General features: G+C 38.4%; 1 protein-coding gene and 1 pseudogene across 29 annotated transcripts in view; both read left to right on the forward strand.

Annotated features, from left to right (window-relative positions):
• Positions 1-22,038, forward strand: part of LOC144316322 (uncharacterized) — a 197,132-nt gene that overhangs the window by 140,427 nt on the left and 34,667 nt on the right. For 20 of the 29 annotated variants that reach the window (XR_013382170.1, XR_013382171.1, XR_013382186.1 and 17 more), the window contains one exon: positions 3,203-3,271. The exons of 3 other annotated variants lie outside the window; for them this stretch is intronic. Coding sequence is in view for 3 of the 26 variants with exons in the window: in XM_077902142.1 (XP_077758268.1) it covers positions 3,203-3,271; positions 5,955-6,109 (224 nt within the window). In the remaining 23 variants the exon portion in view is untranslated. Of the gene's footprint in view, positions 1-3,202; positions 3,272-4,251; positions 4,436-5,954; positions 7,958-22,038 lie in introns of those variants that run through there. 6 more of the 29 variants (XR_013382189.1, XM_077902141.1, XM_077902143.1 and 3 more) reach the window with 2 other exon arrangements.
• Positions 6,853-22,038, forward strand: part of LOC144315329 (charged multivesicular body protein 3-like) — a 29,195-nt pseudogene continuing 14,009 nt past the window's right edge.

Consider the following 22,038-nt stretch of genomic DNA (forward strand, 5'->3'; position numbering starts at 1 on the left):
CTTTCCCAGATCCTGGCATTTGAGGAATTTGTTTAGCTTCTGCGGGTGGGAGTGGGGGTGGGGGCAGATTTTACTACCCCTGTTTTGTGGTCAGATTTTGAATATTTTAACAGGCTCAAGGCTCACTCTGCTCTTAGCTCAGGATGACTGTTCTAAAATTCAGACAAGATTAGGTCAGTTCCTTGCTTTAAAATGTAAACGACTTCCCTTAGCCTAGAAAAGAAATCTCTGAGCTTTAGCATTACCTTGCCTTCATTATCTGACCCCAGACCTCCCCTTAGGCCGTATCATTTCTTTTTCTTCCACTATCCCCAGACATCTTGCACTCAGATCCATTGCCTAGGCATCATTCATTAAACATGAGTGCTTTTCCTGACTCAGTGCCCTTGCTCAAATAAAACCCCCTCCTCTGTGCTTTTCCCAGAGAGCTCCTGCTTTACTGTCAGTGCCCAACCCAAATGCTGCCTCTTTTCCATAGCTCTTCCTGGGCTCCCCTGATGCTCTCTTCTGCTTCTGCCTCCTTCACCCCATCCCCCGCTCAAAGACAATTAGTCACTCCTATGACTGTGTTCCCCTGATGATAGCATTTATCACTTAGGCTATAGGTACTTTTTGTCATTGTTTCTCCCACAAAACTGTGTGTCATGCAAGAATTGGAATACTCATTCCAAAGTTGTTATTTCATAAACGTTTGATGAAGTAAATTTGTCTTCGATGAGCACAAAGTGTATTTCCAAATCTTAGAACTAAGAGAATATCAAATAGTTTATAGTTAAAAGTTGGTTTATTTTCCTTAAATCTATCGAATATAATAATATATGAATTAAGAGCCTAGACATACCTTAGAATTTAAAAACTGTCTTTAAAAAGCTATGTATTTTTTTGTTACACCAGATCCTAAGATGTAGTGGTACATAACATAATCATGGACATATCTATTTTTTTTCTGATCTCAGAAATACTTAGAAAGCAGGTAGATTAATTTCTTAGGGTAGACTGGATATCTAGGAAAACTCCCTACCTTCCATAAGAACGGAACTTGAATATGGATCTCTGCAAAGTATTTTATCAGATTCAATGTTTTTTTTTTTAAAGATTTTATTTATTCATGAATGATAGAAAGAGAGGCAGAGACACAGGCAGAGGGAAAAGCAGGCTCCCTGCAGGGAGCCTCAGGTGGGACTCAATCGCAGGACACCAGGACCCCAGGATCATGACCCGAGCCAAGAGCAGACACTCAACCACTGAGCCACTGAGGTGTCCCAATCAGATTCAACGTTAAGCATTGTATTGCTTGCAACAGAAGGTGAGATTGCATTGAAGGAAGTTTTTTGCACTATGATGTGGATGGGAAAACCGTATTCCTTCTGTTTTTATCTGTGGTGGTGTTGATCCCACACCCTCCAAAGTCACGATATTTTCCAGGCAAGTAGATTTCAAGCCTAGTTGCCTATAAGAATCATTTAGAACAGGACATGGAAAACTATAGCCCACAGGCTAAATCCAGCATGCTGTCTGTTTTTGCAACAATAAAGTTCTATTGGAACACAGCTACACCCTCTTATTCTCATGTTATCTATGGCTACTTTCATGCTACAATGGCAGGGATGAATAATGGCAACAAAAGCTGTAAAACCCACAAAACTGAATATATTTGCTATGCGGCTCTTTACAAAACAATGTTTGCCGACCCTTGACCTACAAGTTTCATTTTCATTTTGTTTTTTAAATAATATAGATGCCTGAGCCCTGCTATAGATCAATTAGTAATTGAAGGGTTATATTCTGGTCATTTGTATTTTTAAGAAGCTCCATCCACATGTGATTCTGATTATAGACTCTTAATTTTTATTCCTCAAGAAGTTATCCATAGATCATGCCAAACAAATTCTCACAGCACAAGGAATAGCTCCCTAGGTGAGCACCTTATTTTACCTATCTTTGTATCCATAACACCTAAGACAGCTCCCGCCATAATTAGATTCTGATAAGGCTTCTCGTAAGTGAATGAGTGAAGGACCAGGGGAGCCACCTTAGATTGCAGATGCAACTAGAACCCACTAAAAATCACAATCAACTGCAAGTACCCTCTTAGGCCCTGGATATGCACCCTATTCTTTTCTAGTGAGCTTTCTTTCTTTTGTCCATCTCCAAGCTAACCCAGAAAGACACAAATGCTACTGATTCTCTGTGGATCTGAAATCTAAAAAAATTTCCAAGAGTATCAAATGATGCATGCTTTGGTCTGCATAAACATGGTCATCTTCTCATTGCTTGGGACATTCAGGGAAAAAAAAATCAACTCATCATGAGAAATGGTGCAGATGGTATATTTGGCATCACCAGCCTGCATAGATCAGAGATGCATTTATTTACATGACTTTGTTTGCATTGTGACCATTTATCTGGGCCTTTGCTCACATTTAACCTTTTGAAGGGTCGGGAAGGAGTGAGCCATTTTGCCCTTGGGATTGGATGGAGCAAGCCCCTTATACAGATGATGTTTGCATTTCCTCCTACCTGCAAAACACTCATTTCTTACAGCATCAGAAAACATTTGGTTATGTTATCTCGTGGGTCCAGGAGGAGTGTGGAGTGTGCCAAATTTAAGAGCCATTGCCAAATGCCATGGTTTGCATTATGTAGACAGCATGCCAGTGGAACTGGCGCTAACTAGTTGTAGATTCAAGCTCTGGCCTCAGAGGCAAAGGATCCCTGTTAGTCATTTCCAACTGGGATCATGCCCTTTGCCTTTGGTTATGAGATATCTTTGTGTCTGTGCACAAAGCATGGCCTGTAGGCATAGCAGATTGACCACTGTGACTGACCTCTTCTAGGCTGGGACAGTGAGCCCCCCAAAGTGATGCTAAAAAGGCCTCAGACCTCATGGGTGACTTGGAGATGCTGAAAAACAGTGCCTTAGAAAGGGCCTCAGAGAACTTGGTGCTAGAGCTGGGAATACCATGTGCTGGGGCGAGTCACTGGAGCTCTCATCTGCAAATGGGCACAAAGTTACTGTCTCGAGCTTTGGTTTCCTCATCTTTCAACAGGGATACTCAGAGTTGTTAATGACAGCCCAGCTAGTCATACAACACACCAGGCTCAGTAACTGGCACCAAGTAAACTCGGTGAATGTTTTAATTATTACTATTATTATTATCGTTATTACTGGTAGAAGCAGCTTGCTTATTACACATTGTAGATGTGAAGATGGAGCAGATGATGTCCTCTGTGAACGTGCAGAACTCGGCAATTGCTTCAGGAAGGAAGGGTAAGTGCTTCTAAAGCTTACTTACTCGTCAAAGCACATTTCAACATGACTCCTTGGACAAGCATTGGAAATTTTTTTTAAGGTTTTATTTTAATTCCAGTTAACATACAGTGTTCTGTTAGTTTTAGGTGTAGTCCATACATCATCGGGTGCTCATCACAAGTGCACTGCTTCATCCACTTCACTTGTTTCCCCCTTCCCCACCCTCCCGCCTCCCTCTCCTCTCCTCTCCCCATCCGTTCTCTACAGTGAAGAGTTTGTTTATTGATTTGTCTCTCTCACTCTCTTTTTTCCCCTTTGCTCATTTGTTTTATATCTCAAATTCCACATGTGAGTGAAATCATATGGTATTTGTCTTTCTCTGACTGACTTATTTTGCTTCGCATAATACTCTCTAGCTGCATCCATGTTGTTGCAAATGGCCTAGTATTTTTGAAATAAGAAACTCCTGTTTATTTTTCTAAACTCTTGAGAGATGCTATCCGTGGGCAAGCGATTGTTCTGACGTGCAGTGTATGAGTGAGGAGGTAGTCGATGTGCTGGCGGGAATGTTCCCGAGCGGAACCAGGGCTGTTCTGGGCTGCACTTCCATCTATGTGTGAGGTGGTCACAGAGGGAACGCAAGAGAAGTCATACCGGAGAAGGCAAGTGTGCAAGCCATCTACCTGGAGGAGCATCAGGACAGAGAAACAATTCCCTGATTTGCTTAAAAATGTGTTACTTCATTTGAGCTTCATGGTTCCATTCAACAGGTGTCTGTTGCTCTCACACTGTATCTAGAGCCATACAAAAGGGGCTGTGCTTTGATGAAGCAGAGTAAAGTTCTCTCTTTCCCAGTTGAAACATGAAAAGATAGAAGGAATCAAGGCTGCCCTTGAAAATAATGAGAGGATATGGATATATTAGAGCCTGGTATTTTTTCTAAGCACATTGCAATGTTGCTTCATGGGGAGAGATCATTGCCTGGTGTTGTCTATCAGGTCTTCATGAGGAGTCTTAAATGCAACTGGAAGAAATTCCAGATGTTCAAAATGACAGCCACTGGTCATGACAGTTGTGTCTCTGAAACTCTGGTGCCACACGCCTCACGGTTGGGATGCCCCCAGATGCTCTGCAAGGCCTTGATCACACCATCTGAAACACTTGCCTGGGTCAAACAATTTGGTAAGTCAGGCCAGTCAACAATAACTAGCCTGTTCTCTCACAGCTCACCTGGCTAGTGAAATTCTAGGTGGATAATAGGTGCTCCATAAAAACTTAAGACTAATTTAATAATGATATATAATATTTGTTAAAGACTTACTAGACCCCAGGCCCTTTCATATGTACATTGCATGTGTTGATTAATAATATCCTCCCAACAGTCTAATGAGATAGTTAGCATTATTATCACCATGTTTAGAGGTGAAGAAATGTAGCCTTTGAGAACCTAAGCAACTTGGCCAAGGGTACACAGAAATGGCAGGGTTGGGCAGACTCTATGCCCATTAAACCATACGCCAACAGCCCTACAAATTTGATTTAAAAGTAACATACATGGTGCTGGGGTGGCCATGCATGTTAAGCGTCAGGCTTTGGCTCAGGTCATGATCCCAGGGATCATGGGATTCAGCCCTACATTGTGATCCCTGCTCGGTGGGAAGCCTGCTTCTCCCCTGCTTGTGCTCTCTGTCGTTCTCTGTCTCTCAAAGAAATACATAAGATCTTTTAAAAAAAAGTAACATGCAGCTCGCTTTCTTTTTCTTTCTTTCTTCCTTCCTTCCTTCCTTTCTTTCTCTTTCTTTCTTTCTTTCTTTCTTTCTTTCTTTCTTTCTTTCTTTCTTTCTTTCTTTCTTTCTTTTCTAGATCTTATTTATTAGAGAGAGAGAGAGAGAGAGAGGGAGGGAGTACGAGCAGGGGGAGGAGCAGAGGGACAAGCAGACTCCCCAGTGAGTGAGAAGCCCACTGAGGGGCTCAATCCTAGGACCCCGAGATCATGACCTGAGCTGAAGTCAGGTCATGCTTAACAGATTGACCAATCATGCACCCCAAAAGTAATATGCAGCTTTCAAAAGAAACAAAATGTTGAATTAGGAGAGTATCTGCTTAAGGTGTCTCTTTAACTGATTGCATTTAATTTTTGGCCTGACAGGTTTTTTTTTATGGGTATAACTTTTGTAAAAACCTAGTAAAATTATGCAAAATAAATATTACAGCATGTCAAGAAGGTGCTCAATGATTGGCCCGGGGCCATGGAAAGAAGGAAGGAAGGAAGGAAGGAAGGAAGGAAGGAAGGAAGGAAGGAAGGAAGGATGGAGGGAGAGAGGTAGAGGGAAGGAAGGAAGAGGCAGTAGAAAGGAAAGATATGAGACTGACTTGATGGTATAAATAGAAATTGTGTGCATCATTATAAGTTCTCCGATTTTCTTTCTTTATGCTTTCTGCTTCTTTATAGTGGGCTCTTCTCAGAGAAGGGGCTAACAGTGACCCAACACTGGGCATAGTCTGTGTCCTCCAATGTGGGGGATGAGGTAGTGCAGAATTATGGTAAAGAAGGAATGATGTCTCCATTCACTCCATGTGCAACTGCGCCTCAGGCACCAAAGGGAAAGCTCCGATAGGCATTCCCTTAAGCCTGGGAACAGGAGTGAATGATGGCTAGACTTGTCATCCAGTCACATCTCCGGGGTTCTGATTTTCTCAGCTCGCTGCCATCCTCTGCTCTGGCAGACAGGAGGCCTGGAGAAGATGGGGAGTTTGGGGCACTGCCTGTATCCACACCAGCCACCACCACTCAGCAGTAGCAGTGGATGTAGAAGATCACACCAAGGTGGAGAACCCCTCCTGAACCCGAGCTGATTTCAGCTCCACCAGCAGAGCAGACCACACAGAGGGAGACAAGGCTGCGACCCTTGCCAGCGGAAGCTGCTGGTGGATGTACTACACAGAGCTGAGAGGCTGAGGAGTGGTGATGTTGGGGGGGCCTGGGGAGCGGGCTCTTGGATAGCACTTTGCAGAGGGATTGGATGGTCTCCAACATCTAGAAGGGTTGCAAGTGAGATGAAAGGAGAGATTTCTGCCTGAGAGGAAGAAGCATGGCACACACAGGTCCCTGGAGAAGAGAGAGAAAATGGAAGGCACCCAAGGACAGATGCTTCTCATGAAGAGGTGTTTAGCTCTTCCAGTGGAGAGGGAGGTGTGTGTTGTGAGCAGAAGAAGCACATCTCATCTGTGTAAAAGTGCCCAGAGTTAGAACTCTCCTAAAGTGCTTTGGAACACAAAAGAAAAGAGTATATACCTTCCAAGTGACAGAAGAGGGACTGGTGGGTGACGCAACTTGCTAAATCTTTTTCACTGTTCATGGCTGCCACTGCTGGGGAATTGACTTAAAGAAATGGATGGCTTCTGTGTGTTTTTGTCCATTTTGACTTGTAGTACAAGTTTTTCTTTTTTTTCAGGGGTACTGTGGACTAACTTGTGTCCTCCTAAAACTCATGTTAAGCCCTAATCCCCAATGTGACTGTATTTGGAGTAAAAGTAAGTAATTAAGGTTAAATAGGGTCCTAGGGGTGGCACCTTGCTCTAATAAGATTAGCGTCCTAATGAGAAGAGATACCAGGGAGCTCCTACTCCCTTGCCATCACGTGAGAACACACAGCGAGAAGGCTGCCATCTGCAAGCTGGGAGAGGGCTCTCTCCAGAAACAGGATCTGCTGGCACCTCGATCTGGAATGCCCCGTCTTCAGAACCATAAGAAAATAAATTCCTGTGGTATTTGGGTATGTCAGTCTGAGCAGACTAAGAAAGGAGAAAAAAAAAAAAAAGAAATGTTCTAAATATCTGTAAGCTCAGTCTCCCATAAGCTGTGCTCAGAGAAGATTGTAAAGTGGAAGACTGTAAAACTTTGGCTTTCTTTATGGAGGCTGAGGGATTATCCTCAACTGCTCCAACTAAGCCCCAGTGTTTGTATTTGGGAGGTCAAAATTTATTATGAAAAGCCTGGATACGTTTTTGAAAATAAAAAATTGCTGTACGGAAAGTAGCACTGTAAAAGCAGAGAGTGAATAAAAGATGAGAGAAGGAACCTACGGGGGGAAAAATCCTATAGCTAGTAAAGAGTAGAATGCTTGGGCCAACGTTAGTACTGAGTATTGCCTTAAAAAAAAAAAATCCATGTTTTCTAAAACCAACTCCAAATGGAATCATATAAACCCAAATACTAGAATCAGGGGAATTTTCTAGTGAGGGAGAACATTTTGATAATATTAGTAATTTAGTTTTCTCATAAGGAAATAAAAAGGAAATTAATTCAATGATTTGTTATGAATAGTTACAAAAATGTACAGTTCCAGAGATTAGTGGGGAATACAGTTCCTGCTGGAGGCAGCAATTCTCTGTTCTGCTGAAGGGGATGATAATGTTTTATTTGTGTTTGAGGTGGAAGAGGGGAATGGGAAGCTCTCTGGCTCCCGTCCCCTTGTCCTGGAAAAAGTACACACATATGTGGAATATATTTCCTGCTTTCTTGCCTTATTGATTTTCTGTTTTCTTCTTTTATTCCTTTGGTAATATTTGCTTGAAAATTTTTCCATCTTTATTGATATATAATTAACATGTAATATTGTGTTCTTAATGTACGATGTGATGATTTGATCTGTATATATTGCAATGTGATTACAGCAATAAAGTTAGTTAATACATCCATCACCTCGCATAATTACTTCGTGTGTGTGTGTGTGTGTGTGTGTGTGTACTGAGAACTTTTTTTGTTTTTAAAGATTTTATTTATTTATTTAAGAGAGGAAAAGAGAAAGGAGGAGGGGCAGAAGGAGAGTGAGAAGCAGATTCCTGCTGAGTATCAGGGACCCTGATGCGGGGCTCGATCCCAGAACCTTGGCATCATGATCTGACCCAAAGGCAGACATTTAACCAACTGAGCCACCCAGGTGCCCCCTGAGAATGTTTAAGATCTACTCTCTTAGTAAATTTCAAGTATATAGTATAATATTGTTAACTATTGTCACCATGTAGGATTTAATGTACATTAGAGCCCAGATATTATTCATCTCAAAGCTGAAGGTTTGTGTCCTTGGACAACCTTTACCCATCCTTCCCACCACCCCCGCCCCCTGTGACCCCATCCCTGGCAATCACCAATCTACTGTTTCTATGAGTTAAGGTTTTTTTTGGATTCTGCATGTAAATAAGATCATACAGTGTTTGTCTTTCTCTGGCTTATTTCATTTAGCATAAAGCCCTCAAGGTTCATCTATGTTGTTGCAAATGGCAGGACTTCCTTCTTTTTATGGCTGAATAATATTCTGGTATATGAGTGGATTATATATAGATATCTCACATTTTCTTTTCATTCATCTGTTGATAGACACATTGTTGTTTTCACATCTTGGCTGTTATAAATAACGCTAAAATGAACCTGGGGCACAGATATCTCTTCAAGATAGTGATTTCATTTTCTTCTGATATATATCCAAAATAGAATTGATGAATCATATGGTAGTTTATTTTTAAGTCGTTTTTTCTTTTTTTTTTTTAAAGAAATCTCCGTACTGTTTTCCATAATGGTCATTACCATTTATATTTCCACCAGGAAATGTATTCCACCAAGAAATGTATTCCCTTTTCTTTATATCCTGGCTAGCACTTGTTATTTGTTGTCTTTTTGATAATAGCCATTCTGATCTATGTGAGGTGATGTTGCCTTGTGGTTTTGATTTGCATTTCCCTGATGATTAGTATGATAAACGTGGAAGATCTTTCCACGTACCCGTTGGCCATTTGTAAATATTCCTTGGGAAAGTATCTATCCAGGTCCTTTAACCATTTTTAATTGGCTAATTTGGGTTTTGTTTGTTTGTTTGTTGGATTTTGTATTGAGTTTGACGTTCTTATGTATTTTGGACATTAACGTCTTACCAGATACATGGTTTACCAATATTTTCTTCCATTCCATAGATTGCCTTTTCATTTTTTTATTACTTCTTTGACTGTGCCAAAGTTTTTTAGTCTGATGTAGTACCACTTGTTTATTTTTGCTTTTGTTACTTGTGCTTTTGGTGCCAAATTCCAAAAAAAAAAAAAAATCATTGCTACTGCCATTGTCAGGGAGCTTACCCCTCTATGTTTTCTTCTAGAACCTTTAGTTTCAGGTCTTACATTTAAGTTTTAATCCATCTCTAGTTACTTTTTTGTGAGTAGTGTAAGATAAGGGTCTAGTTCATTCTTCTGCATGTGACTATCTAGTTTTCCCAACTCCATTTATTGAAGAGACTTTCTTTTCTCCATTGAGTATTATTAGCTCCTTTGTCAAATACTAGTTGATTATATATGCGTGGGTTTATTTCTGAGTCCTAAATTCTGTTCCAGTGGTCTATGTATCTGTTTTTATGCCTATTTATTTTTATTACCCTAGCTTTGTGATATAATTTGAAATCAGGAAGTGTGATAAGTTCAGCTTAGTTCTCTTTCTCAAGATTGCTTTGGTTATTTAGGGTCTTTCATGTTTCCATATCAATTTTAGGACTTTTTTTTTCTATTTCCATAAATAATGCCATCCAAATCTTAATGGGGATTGCACTGAATCTGTAGATCACTTCGACTTGTATGGACATTTTAACAGTGTTTTAGATCTTCTAATCCATGAATACAGAATATCTTTTCATTTATTTGTGTTTTCTTTAGTTTCTTTCATCTATGTTTTATAGTTTGAAAGAATGCAGATATTTTACCTCCTTGGTTAAATTTATTCCTAAGATACTATTTTTTTTTAATGCCATTCTACATGCTGAGGTGGGGAGATGGTGTCTTTATTTCATTTTAAAATAGTTCCTTGTTAGTGTATAGAAATGCAACTGATTTTTGTATGTTGATCTTGTTGATTAGAAAGGGAAATGAGAGCTGCAGATAGGCAAATAAGAGATATCCAAAGAGAAAACGAGAAAAAGAAAGAATGAAATAATCTGTGAAAGATGCTGCCAAGAAGGGCCAGAAGGATGTCTGTGTGGTTCTGGCTAATGAGAGGATAGGTCAAGGAAGGCTGTGAGCAGGCTTTATGCATCCAAAGCTCACATGAACTCTGTGCTTGTGCAGATGAAGAACCAGCTGGTGGTTTGAAAGTGGCTGAATCTTTCCCTGCAAAAGAGCACAGAAGTGACAAAGGCCATTCAGAGTCTTGTGAAGATCTCGTCAATCCAGGGCACCAGACAGGAATTGTCCAAAGAGATTATGAAGGCTGGTATCATGGAAGAGACAGAAGAGGACACTTTTGAAAGCATGGATGATCTGGAAGAAATGGTAGAAGCAGCAGACATGCAATTGATAAAATTTTGTTTGAAATTACAGCAAGAGCCTTTGGCAAAACAGCTAGTAATGTGACCAATATACTTCTGGAGATCAAACCTCCAGGAGGAATAGCCACCTCAGAAGATAAGGAGTAAGAAGAGGCCTTGGAGGCCATGCAGTCCTAGCTGGCCATGCCCCACAGTGTGGGTCTGCCCATCAGGCTCTACATGGCCCACCTGTCAGATCACATACACTCCTCTGACAGCCAGTTTTTTTTTTTTTTAAGATTTTATGTATTTATTCATGAGAGACACAGAGAGAGGCAGAGACCTAGGCAGAGGGAGAAGCAGGCTCCTGGCAGGGAGCCTGATGTGGGACTTGATCCCAGAACTCCAGGATCATGCCCCAAGCCAAAAGCAGACAGACACCCAACCACTGAGCCACCCAGGCATCCCTGACAGCCACCTTTTTATGTGTTTCCTACATTACACCTCTGTGATAAAGCATTGCATTCTGGAGGAGGTTCTTTGCTAAGATCTCTTCACTCTCTGTACAGGTTTTGGGATCTCAGTGGGATTGTTCTTATAAGAGGTGATGTAATAAATGCATCATTTTCAGGAGTATAAACAGAATTTTTTTTTTTTAGGAGAAAGGCAGAGAAATCTGTCTTCTCTCAAAGCACTTCTTTTTGTTGATGGTTTCTTTTTTAAATTTAATTTTATTTAAATTCAGATAATTAACATAGAGTGTTTTATTAGTTTTAGAGTTCAGTGATTCATCAGTTGTATCTAACACTCAGTACTCATTATATCACATGCCCTCCTTCATGCCCATCACCTAGTTACCCCTTCCCCTACTCCTCTCCTCTCCAGAAACCCTCAGTTTATTTTCCAAGAGTTAAGTGTCTTTTATTCATCTTATTTTATTTTTCCCTCCCTTCCCCTATGATCCTCTGTTTTGTTTCTTAAATTCCACATATGAGCGAAATCATATGATTGTCTTTCTCTGATCCACTTATTTTACTTAGCGTAATACCCTTTAGTCCCATCCATATCCTTGAAAATGATAAGATTTTTTTTTCTGATAGCTGAGTAATATTCTGTTGTATATATATTCCACATCTTTTTTTATCCATTCATCTGTCATCTGGACTCTTTCCATAGTTCAACTATCATGGATATTGCTGCTATAAACATAGGGGTGCAGGTGTCCCTTCAGATCACATTTGTATCTTTGGGGTATTTACCTATATTTCTGTATTTTAACTTCTTGAGGAACCTCCATACTGTTTTCCAGAGTGGCCACACCAGCTTGCATTCCCACCAGCAGTGTAAGAGGGTTCCCCTTTCTCAGCATCCTTGCCAACATTTGTTGTTTCCTGACTTCTTAATTTTAGCCATTCTGACTGGTGTGAGGTGGTATCTCATTGTGGTTTTGATTTGTATTTCCCTGATGCCAAGTGATGTTGAGCATTTTTTTCATGTGTCTGTTGGCCATTGTATCTCAAAGCACTTCTGAGAATAGGGTTGATGGCCGAATGATGAGGACTGTGTACATTTTTTGTTGTTTGTAAAACACTATATAAATAGATTTTAATAAATTTCTGCTTTAACTCAGAAAAAATTTTTAGAGTTTTTTATATATAAGATCATGTCATGTGCAAAGAGAGACAATTTTACTTCTTCTTTTCTGTTGGATGCTTTTTATTTCTTTTTCTGCCCGATTGTTCTGGCCATCACCTTAATACCAAAGGTAGATAAGTCCTCTGGCTAGGACTTCCAGTACTGTGTTGAATAGGAGCGGGCACCCTTGTCCTGTTTCTGATCTTAGAGGATAAACTTTCAACCTTTCACCATTGAGTAGCTGTGAGCTTGTTATATATGGCCTTCATTATGTTGAGGTATATTCCTTCCATACCTAATTTGTTAAGAGTTTTTATCATGAAAGGATGTTGAATTTTTTTTTAAATGATCCCCCCATCTATTGAGATGATTATCTTAATTTTATTTTTTATTCTATTAATGTGATATATCACATTTATTGATTTGCATATGTTGAACCATCCTTGCTGGAATGTGTGTGATCCTTTCAGTATGCTGTTGAATTCTGTTTACTTGTATTTTGCATCTATATTCACCAGGGATATTGGCCTATAGTTTTTCTTCCTTTTATTGTCCTTATCTGGTTTTGGTATCAAGATACTGTAAGTAGCACCAATGGAATGAATTTGAGAGAGTTCCTGGTCTTTAGTTTTTTGGAGAGTTTGAGAAGGACTGGTGTTAATCTTTAAATGTTAGGTAGAATTCACTAGTAAAGTAATCTGGTCTTAGCTTTTCTTGGAGATTTTAAATTACTGGTTCAATCTCCTCACTTATTACTGAGTGTAAAGATTTTCTATTTCTTTATGATTTAGTTACACCAGTTGTATATTTCTAGTGATAAATCTATTTCTTCTAGGTGATCCAATTTGTGGCATAAATTGTTCATAGTAGTCTATTATGATCCTTCGTATTTCTGTGGTATCAGTTGCAATTTTATTTGAACTCGCTCTCTTTTTCTTGGTTAGTCTAACTAAATATTTGTCAACTTTATCTTTTCAGAGAACTATTAGGTTAAAAAAATCTTTTCTTTTGTTTTCCTATTCTCTATTTCATTTGTTCCTTCTCTAATCCTTAAAATTTTCTTTCTTCTGCTTACTTTGGGCCTAGTTTTCTTTTTTCTTTTTCTAGTTCCTCATAATGTTATATTGTTTCTTGAGAACTATATTTTCTTAGTGTATGCATTTATAGCTATACATTCTCTTAGAATTGTTTTATCTGCATCCCCTAACTTATAATACGTTGGATTTCCATTTTTGTTTGTCTCGAGATATATTTTGATTTCCCTTTTGATTTTTTTCTTTGACTCATTGGTTGTTCAAGAGTGTGTTGTTTAATCTAACTGAATTAAGCACTTTTTCTTTGTGCCCATGAGATAAATAAATGGTGAATGTCACTATCAGGATACTTGCTATGCTGTATGTGTACGTGCTGTATGGATATATTTCTCTACGTGTGCTTGGAGCAAAGAGTCTGTGTTATTAATCTTTATGTTGCCAATGGTTGCACAATGCTTAAAAATGGGTTCTGGATGGCCATATTGGTTTTTGGATAAAGAAATAAAGGAAAGAGTATAATAAGTTTGTTATTACAGGGAGACCAATAGATTTGAAAACAAATACGTTCATTTAAGGCATTGTAAGAAGTCCACATAGGAGTACAAAAAAAGAAAGATGATCAGTTTTAAGTGACAGGGTGGTGGCATGAAAAAGATTCAAAGGGTAGGTGATTTTTGAGATCATTTAAAAAAGATAAAATAATGTTGGTTTGCTTGACAGGGATAGGGGAGGAGGTATTAGATACATTGTAGGTAGATAAAAAAGCTGAACAGAGATCTGAATCATAGTGGCATGGAACAGTATTGTGAATGGCAGAGAAGTTTGCTGTGATGAGAACAAAAGGGCTGCACAGAAGTTTGGTGAGAGAAAAGTCTAGAGAAGAATATCTGTATGCCATGCTAAGGAGTTTGGACTTTATCTCAAGGGCAGTGGAAGCCTGTGAGAGGTTTTTTAAGCACAAGTGATTTATTTATTTATTTATTTATTTATTTATTTATTTATCTAACTTTGATTTGCCAACATAGAGTATAACACCTAGTGCTCATCCTGTCAAGTGCCCCCTCAATGCCTGTCACCCAGTCACTCCATCCCCCCGCCACCTCCCCTTCTATTACCCCTTGTTCATTTCCCAGAGTTAGGAGTCTCATGTTTTGTACTCCCTCTAATTTTTCCCACTCATTTTCTCTTCTTTCCCTTATAATCCCTTTCACTATTTTTTATATTCCCCATATGAGTGAAACCATGTAATGATTGTCCTTCTCTGATTGACTTACTTCACTCAGCATAATAACCCTCTAGTTCCATCCACATCGAAGCAAATGGTGGGTATTCATTGTGTGTAATGACTGAGTAATATTCCATTGTATATATACACCACATCTTCTTTATCCAGTCACCTTTTGAGGGACACTGAGGCTCCTTCCACAGTTTGGCTATTGTGGATGTTGCTGCTTTAAAGATTGGGGTACAGGTGCCTTGGCTTTTCACTACATCTGTATCTTTGGGGTAAACCCCCAGTAGTGCAATTGCTGGATCGTAGGGTAGCTCTATTTTTAACTCTTTGAGGAAACTCCACACAGTTTTCCAGAGTGGCTGCACCAGTTCACATTCCTACCAACAGTACAAGAAGGTTCCCCTTTCTCCACATCCTCTCCAACATTTGATGTTTCCTTCCTGTCTTGTTAATATTCACCATTCTCACTGGTGTGAGGTGGTATCTCATTGTGGTTTTGATTTGTATTTCCCTGATGGCAAGTGATGTGGAGCATTTTCTCATGTGCTTGTTGACCATGTGTATGTCTCCTTTGGTGAGATTTCTGTTCATGCCTTTTGCCCATTTCATGATTGGGTTGTTTGTTTCTTTGCTGTTGAGTTTAATAAGTTCTTTATAGATCTTGGATTCTAGCCCTTTCTCTGATATGTCATTTGCAAATATCTTCTCCCATTCTGTAGGTTGTTTTTTAGTTTTGTTGACTGTTTCTTTTGCTGTGCAGAAGATTTTTATCTTGATTAAGTTCCAATAATTCATTTTTGCTTTTGTTTCCCTTGCTTTCATAGATTGCACTCAAAACTGTTTAAATTTGTGTCACCCCAAAGTTATAGCCTGCAAACCTATCTTGCTACCAGGATCTATCTACTCTTAGGCTTGGAGTAGTTTTTATTTATTTGTTTTTTTGTCTGTTAGTTAGGGGGGAGTGTGCCATAACAATGATTTTTATGCTAGTTGTGTCTCTCATTCTTGATCTATATAAAATGTTTACTACATGCCAGAATTTTAGCAATTAAAAAGCATAATAATATCTGCAAGAAGTTACTGTGGCCAAGTTCAAAAAGGGTGTTGCCTGTGTTCTCCTCTAGGATTCTGATGGATTCTTGTCTCACGTTTAGATCTTTCATCCATTTTGAGTTTATCTTTGTATATGGTGTAAGAGAATGGTCTCATTTCATTCCTCTGCATGTGGCTGTCCAATTTTCCCAGCACCATTTATTCATCAACAAGAGAAAAAACAAGAACCATATGATCTTCTCAATAGATGCAGAGAAAGCATTTGACAAAAGACAGCATCCATTCCTGATCAAAATCCTTCAGAATGTAGGGATAGATTCCTCAGCATCTTAAAAGCCATCTGTGAAAAGTCCACAGCAAATATCATTCTCAATGGGGAAAAACTGAGAGCCTTTCCCCTAAGATCAGAAACATGACAGGGATGTCCACTCTTACCACTGTTATTCAACATAGTACTAGAAGTCCTAGCCTCAGCAATCAGACAACAAAAAGAATAAAAAGCATTCAAACTGGCAAAGAAGTCAAACTCTCCCTCTTCACAGATGACATGATGCAGTATGTAGAAAACCCAAAAGACTCCACCCCAAGATTGCTAGAACTCATACAGCAATTCAGCAATGTGGCAGGATACAAAATCAATGCCCAGAAATCAGTGGCATTTCTATACACTGACAATGAGACAGAAGACAGAGAAATTAGAGAGTCAATCCCATTTACAATTGCACCCAAAGCATAAAATACCTGGGAATAAACCTAACCAAAGAGGTAAAAGATCTATACCCTAAAAACTACAGAACACTTCTGAAAGAAATTGAGGAAGACACAAAGAGATGGAAAAATATTCCATGCTTATGGATTGGAAGAATTAATATTGTGAAAATGTCAATATTACCCAGGGCAAGTTACACATTTAATGCAATCCCTATCAAAATACCATGGACTTTCTTTAGAGAGTTGGAACAAATCATCTTAAGATTTGTGTGGAATCAGAAAAGACCCCAAATAGCCAGGGGAATATTAAAAAAGAAAACCATAGCTGGGGACATCACAATGCCAGATTTCAGGTTGTACTACAAAGCTGTGATCATGAAGACAGTGTGGTATCAGCACAAAAACAGACACATGCACACCTATCTTGCTTCAATGGAACAGAGTAGAGAATCCAGAAGTGGACTCTCAACTCTATGGTCAACTAATATTCGACAAAGGAGGAAAGACTATGCACTGGAAAAAGGACAGTCTATTCAGCATAAGTGATTTAAATAGAACTACATTTTGTTTTTTGTGAAGGAAGAGCTCAGTTGATGATTGTGTTCAGGAGTGTTTGACAAGGTTAATATCAGAATAGATGAGTGTTTTAGGGTGAGGGAATAGTGGGAAGAATGTGGAAAATCTAGCGATCAGAAAAAGCTTGGTTCATGAAGCAAAACAAAACAAAAAACATTCAGAGCAGAGATACTGTACAAGGAGCTCCAAAGAGAAATGATTAGGGTCATGCTGCAGCAGGGAGCACAGAAGAGAAGAGAATGACACAGGGGAACTTAAAGAGAAAAGACAGCGTGTGGCACTGACTGGATATGCAGACAGTAGACGGGGCTCAGGTGACCCCTGGTATGGCTTGGGTAACTTGGGTGGACAGTTATGACACTTAAGACAATAAAAGAGGAGATCTGGGGAGGAGTTTGATCAGTGGGGCTTTGTACATCCTGTTTGGAGGTGCTTGTGGAATACCAGGTTGAGATGCCTCAACAGGCAGTATGTAATTTAGGAGTGGGGTTTGAAAGAGAAATGACAACATTGGTGTCAGCAGTGTATAGACCACTAGAAGTTCAGGGAGTGAAAACGATTACCTAGGGGGGATCTCATTCAATGTATTATGAAATAAAAACACTACTAAAAATAAAACCCTGGGTGGAGGGAGGATTTAAGAAACAGGCAGAAGGAACCAGAGAAGGAACTGGTGTATTTTGATATTTCTGACTGGGAAGGAGAGAGATAGAATAATAGGAAATCAGAGAGATTTAAAACCAAAATGAAGACCTGAAGGAGTTTAGAGTTTACGAATCAACAAAGGAGAGAGGTGGCAAATGGAGCAGAGGTAAATACTTTATCTGAAGAGAGATGATGGAATTGGATGAAAATGGGTAAAGGGGTTGATCCCATACTGAAGGGTAAATGGAGAATCCCATGAAGCTGGAGGAAAGGGAATAAACTGGGGAGACAATAAGGAAGACTCCAGAATTAGCTATAGATTAAAGGATGGGGGTTCCTACCTACTAACCTGTATTTCCTCAGTAAAGTAAGAGTTAAGTTCACTTGCTGAGAGAAGGAGGGCTGATGATTAGAAAGAAATAAGAAAATTGGAAAAAAGGCAAAAGAGAAACTTTGGAAATTGGGAGAGGACCTGATCAGGTATAAACATACATGTGGATTGGAGGGGTCCAATGGAATCCCATGTACTTCCTCACTTCCCTGATGGAAAACACAGTTCTATCAGAAAAAGGATAGAAATTTCCAGAGCACATGAAAGCTTCTAAATAACTGATGAAACAGAAACTATGTATTCTATCTTAATAAAGTATAAAAAGCCACAAAGGTTTTATGTCAAAATAAAAAAGAAAAGCCAAGCAAAGTAACAATTGGGCTATGTTGGGATTGGGATCACTAGTGTCCAAAGATCAAGGATGAGAGACACAACTAGCATAAAAATCATTGTTATGGCACACTCCCCCCTAACTAACAGACAAAAAAACAAATAAATAAAAACTACTCCAAGCCTAAGAGTAGATAGATGCTGGTAGCAAGATAGGTTTGCAGGCTATAACTTTGGGGTGACACAAATTTAAACAGTTTTGAGTGCTTAGCAACTCAGCCCTAAGAGCAGTGTCAGATGGTAGATGGCCAATCTGACCCAAAGCTGAGGGTTTTTGTATCCTATGCAGCAGAAGGACAGAGCAGAGGGTCCTTCCCTGGAGAAGCAGCTGAGTCCTAAGTGGAAGGCCAGTGTCCAATTAAAAAGAGCATTGGATCAAAAGCTTCAGCCTCCTGTCCCAGTAAAACAGACAATGTTCTGGTCAGTCTAATCAAAACAAAAAGATATAAATTAAACATTAATCATCAATTTAAAAAGCTGTTCACAATCGAGCAATAGAAATGTTCTATCTTGATATGATTTAAAATTCTCTCTGAGACAAACAGTCAATATGATATTTAAAAGTAAAGTAGCAGGAATATTTTTTTTTAAGAGCATTCTTACTAAAGGTAAGAGCAAGATAAAAGATGACATCACAGTTATTCACTTTACACTCTTCTGAAGTTATAGCCAATGAAGAAGGGCAAAAAAGAGAAATAAGAAATATAATTGTTGGAGAAGAAAGAAAAATTATTATTGACAGACAATATGATTGTCTACCTAGAAAACCCATGAGACTAAACTGAAAAATTATTTGAACTAGTTAGGAGTTTAGAAACATGGTTAGTTATAAAATTAATATATAAAATGTTTACTACATGCCAGAATTTTAGCAATTAAAAAGCATAATAAAAGAATTCCTGCTCACTGGAGTACTTAATTTAAAATATCTAGGAATAAATTTACTAAAAGTTCTGCAGAAGCTACATGAAAAACAATTGGAAAATTTTACTGAAGGACATTAAAAAGAAAACCGAAATAAGTTGACTGACACTGCTGCTGTATTCATCAATGGTGGAAAATGGCAGTATAAAAATATTGTTAGTCCCCAAACACGTGTTTTAATTTAATGTGATTTATATACAAATCCCCGACTGTTTTATGAAACTAGTTAAAATTATTATGATTTTACCTACACATGTGAGCTTATTCTCATAAAAGCCAAGAAAAAAACTGAAAAAAAAAAGAAATTTGTACCGTCAGAGAGCTATAAATTATTATAAATGTACATTGGTACATCATCTAGATGTATAGAACCAATATAGAACCAAAAGTAAACCCTCGTATAATGAAGAACTTAGACTATGGTAATGTTGAAATTTAAATTGGTAGAAAAAAAAAGGATTGATTATCCATTATGTGGAGCTACAGAAAATGGTTAGCTATTAAAATCACATGCTCTACTAGACCAGTGTAAGTGCCTGTCTGGATTTGCCAGGCTCCACCAGCCTCCAGAGCACAGCCTCCATTGCTCCTGTCTGTCACATAGGATGTACAGCAGCTCCAGCACCCGAGCTGTACACAGCTGATTCCATGGAATCCACCCTTCCCTAGCAGTACTGGGGTAAAACACCTCAGAAGCACAAACTTTTTCCTTAAAAGAAAGGATACAGAGAATTGACAGATCACTTCCTCCCTCCTCATCCTCTCTCTGCTCCATTGGACTCAGGCACTGGCTCTGTCAGCCTGTCTGCTGACACCCTGCATGACTGAGCAATGGCTGTGTTTTCCCGTGAAGCCATGGCCAAGCGTGGCAATAATGCACCACCTTTGATTTCTTTCCTGCTGCCCTTCCTCATTTTCCCTTTCTTCTCACTCTTGATACCTTGGGATCCCTCTCCCCCAATACTCTTACCATATAAGCTTTTCCTCAGGTTCTGCTTTCCAAGGAACAGGGGCTAAGACACGGTCTTTCTTTGCACTGTATGCTAAAATATATCATAGATCTATGAGAACATTACAATGTAAAAACAATGCATAAAATATGAAAAATAAAATATTAGTTTGTCTATAAATGTGTATGTTAATGAGGTGTGGAAAATATATCATTTAAATTATTTATTTATTTATTTATTTATTTATTTATTTATTTATGAGAGACCCACAGAGAGAGGCAGAGACATAGGCAGAGGGAGAAGCAGGCTCCCTGTGGGGACCTCTATGTAGGACTTGATCCCAGGATGCTAGGATCGTGACCTGAGCCGAAGGCAGGTGCTCAACCACTGAGCCATCCATGTGCCCCTGGAAAATAATTTTAATGCAAAAATTTGATAGGTTTAACTTTCCAAATTTTAAAAATCTACAGATTAGAAATATCATAAACAAAATTAAATAACAAGAAACAAAAAATATGTGGAATACCTTTGGTTGAAATAGATTAACATAATATATTGGTGTAGGCTTATATATAGTTTTCATAAATCAATAAAACATGTCTCATTAGAAAAATAGACTAAGGTTTGAACAAGTGATTCACAAAAAAGAAACACAAATGATCCAAAAACATATGAAAAAAATATTCAGGCTTACTATAACCTAGGAAATACAAATGAAAACAACAATGATTTGTCTGAGAAGATTTGCTAAGATTAAAACCAAAGATAGTGTCACAAATCAGAGACGGTGCATCTGTACTTTTGCAAACTACTGGGAGGTCTGTAAATTGCTACATTCTTTCTGGCAATATGTATCAAAAGTTTAAAAAATGTTCTTATCCTTTATTTTTTTTATTTTTATTTATTTATGATAGTCACAGAGAGAGAAAGAGAGAGAGGCAGAGACATAGGCAGAGGGAGAAGCAGGCTCCATGCACCGGGAGCCCGATGTGGGATTCGATCCTGGGTCTCCAGGATCACGCCCTGGGCCAAAGGCAGGCGCCAAACCGCTGCGCCACCCAGGGATCCTCTGTTCTTATCCTTTAAACCAATAAATCCACATATAAAAATTTATGCTAAGGAAATAACCAGAGATCTAAGACTTATATGGAAGTACATTCTAAGCCACATTTATAATAAACATTCGGAATCAAGATAAATACCAAAGAAAGGAACTGTCTAAATACATTTCTGTGTATTAATAAGATGGGATTCTCTGCACCTACTTCAAATTATGGTTTTGAAAATATGGAAGGTTATGGGAAAATGTTCTCAATATAGGCTGGAATATAAAAAATGCTTATAAAACTAGTGCAAAATAAACTTTTAATTAAAAAGAAAACAAAGGGTTTACACAATATGTATAACTCTTTTCACATCTTCTCCAAGACAAAACTTAACTAAACTCAACAAAAATTAGAAGCACAAACATTAAAAAAAATAATGGCAAATCACTCAGTGGTTTTATTTTTCTAGAATAGTTTTTGCTCTCATAACTGTAAGATATTATTTTAAAATGATTTGGACCATAGACCTAAATGTGAAAGACGATATAAAAATGCTAGAATAAAACATAAAATCAAACCTTTGGGACCTTGCAGCAGGCAAAGATTCCTTAGGACATAAAAAGCTCAAACCATTAAAGAAAAAAAAAAGGTGACAATTAGACTTTATCAAAATTTAAAATTTTGCTTTCAAAAGATATTATTAAGAAATGAAAAAGCAAGCCAGATGAAACATATTTTCAATACATGTATTTAACAAAGAAATTGAATCGAGATTATATGAAGAATCCTTACAACTCAAGAAGAAAACTTGACTTTGAAAATAGACAAAAGATTTGAACATGTGCTTTACAAAAGAAGATCTGCAAATGGCTAATAAGCACATGAAAAGATGGTCAAAATCATTTAGTTATCAAGGAAGTACAAATTAAAACCACAATGAGACTTCACTACATAGTTGAAATTTAAATGGCTA

The sequence above is a fragment of the Canis aureus genome, chromosome 6 (genome assembly GCF_053574225.1).
Source record: "Canis aureus isolate CA01 chromosome 6, VMU_Caureus_v.1.0, whole genome shotgun sequence".
NCBI classification, from domain to species: Eukaryota; Metazoa; Chordata; class Mammalia; order Carnivora; family Canidae; genus Canis; species Canis aureus.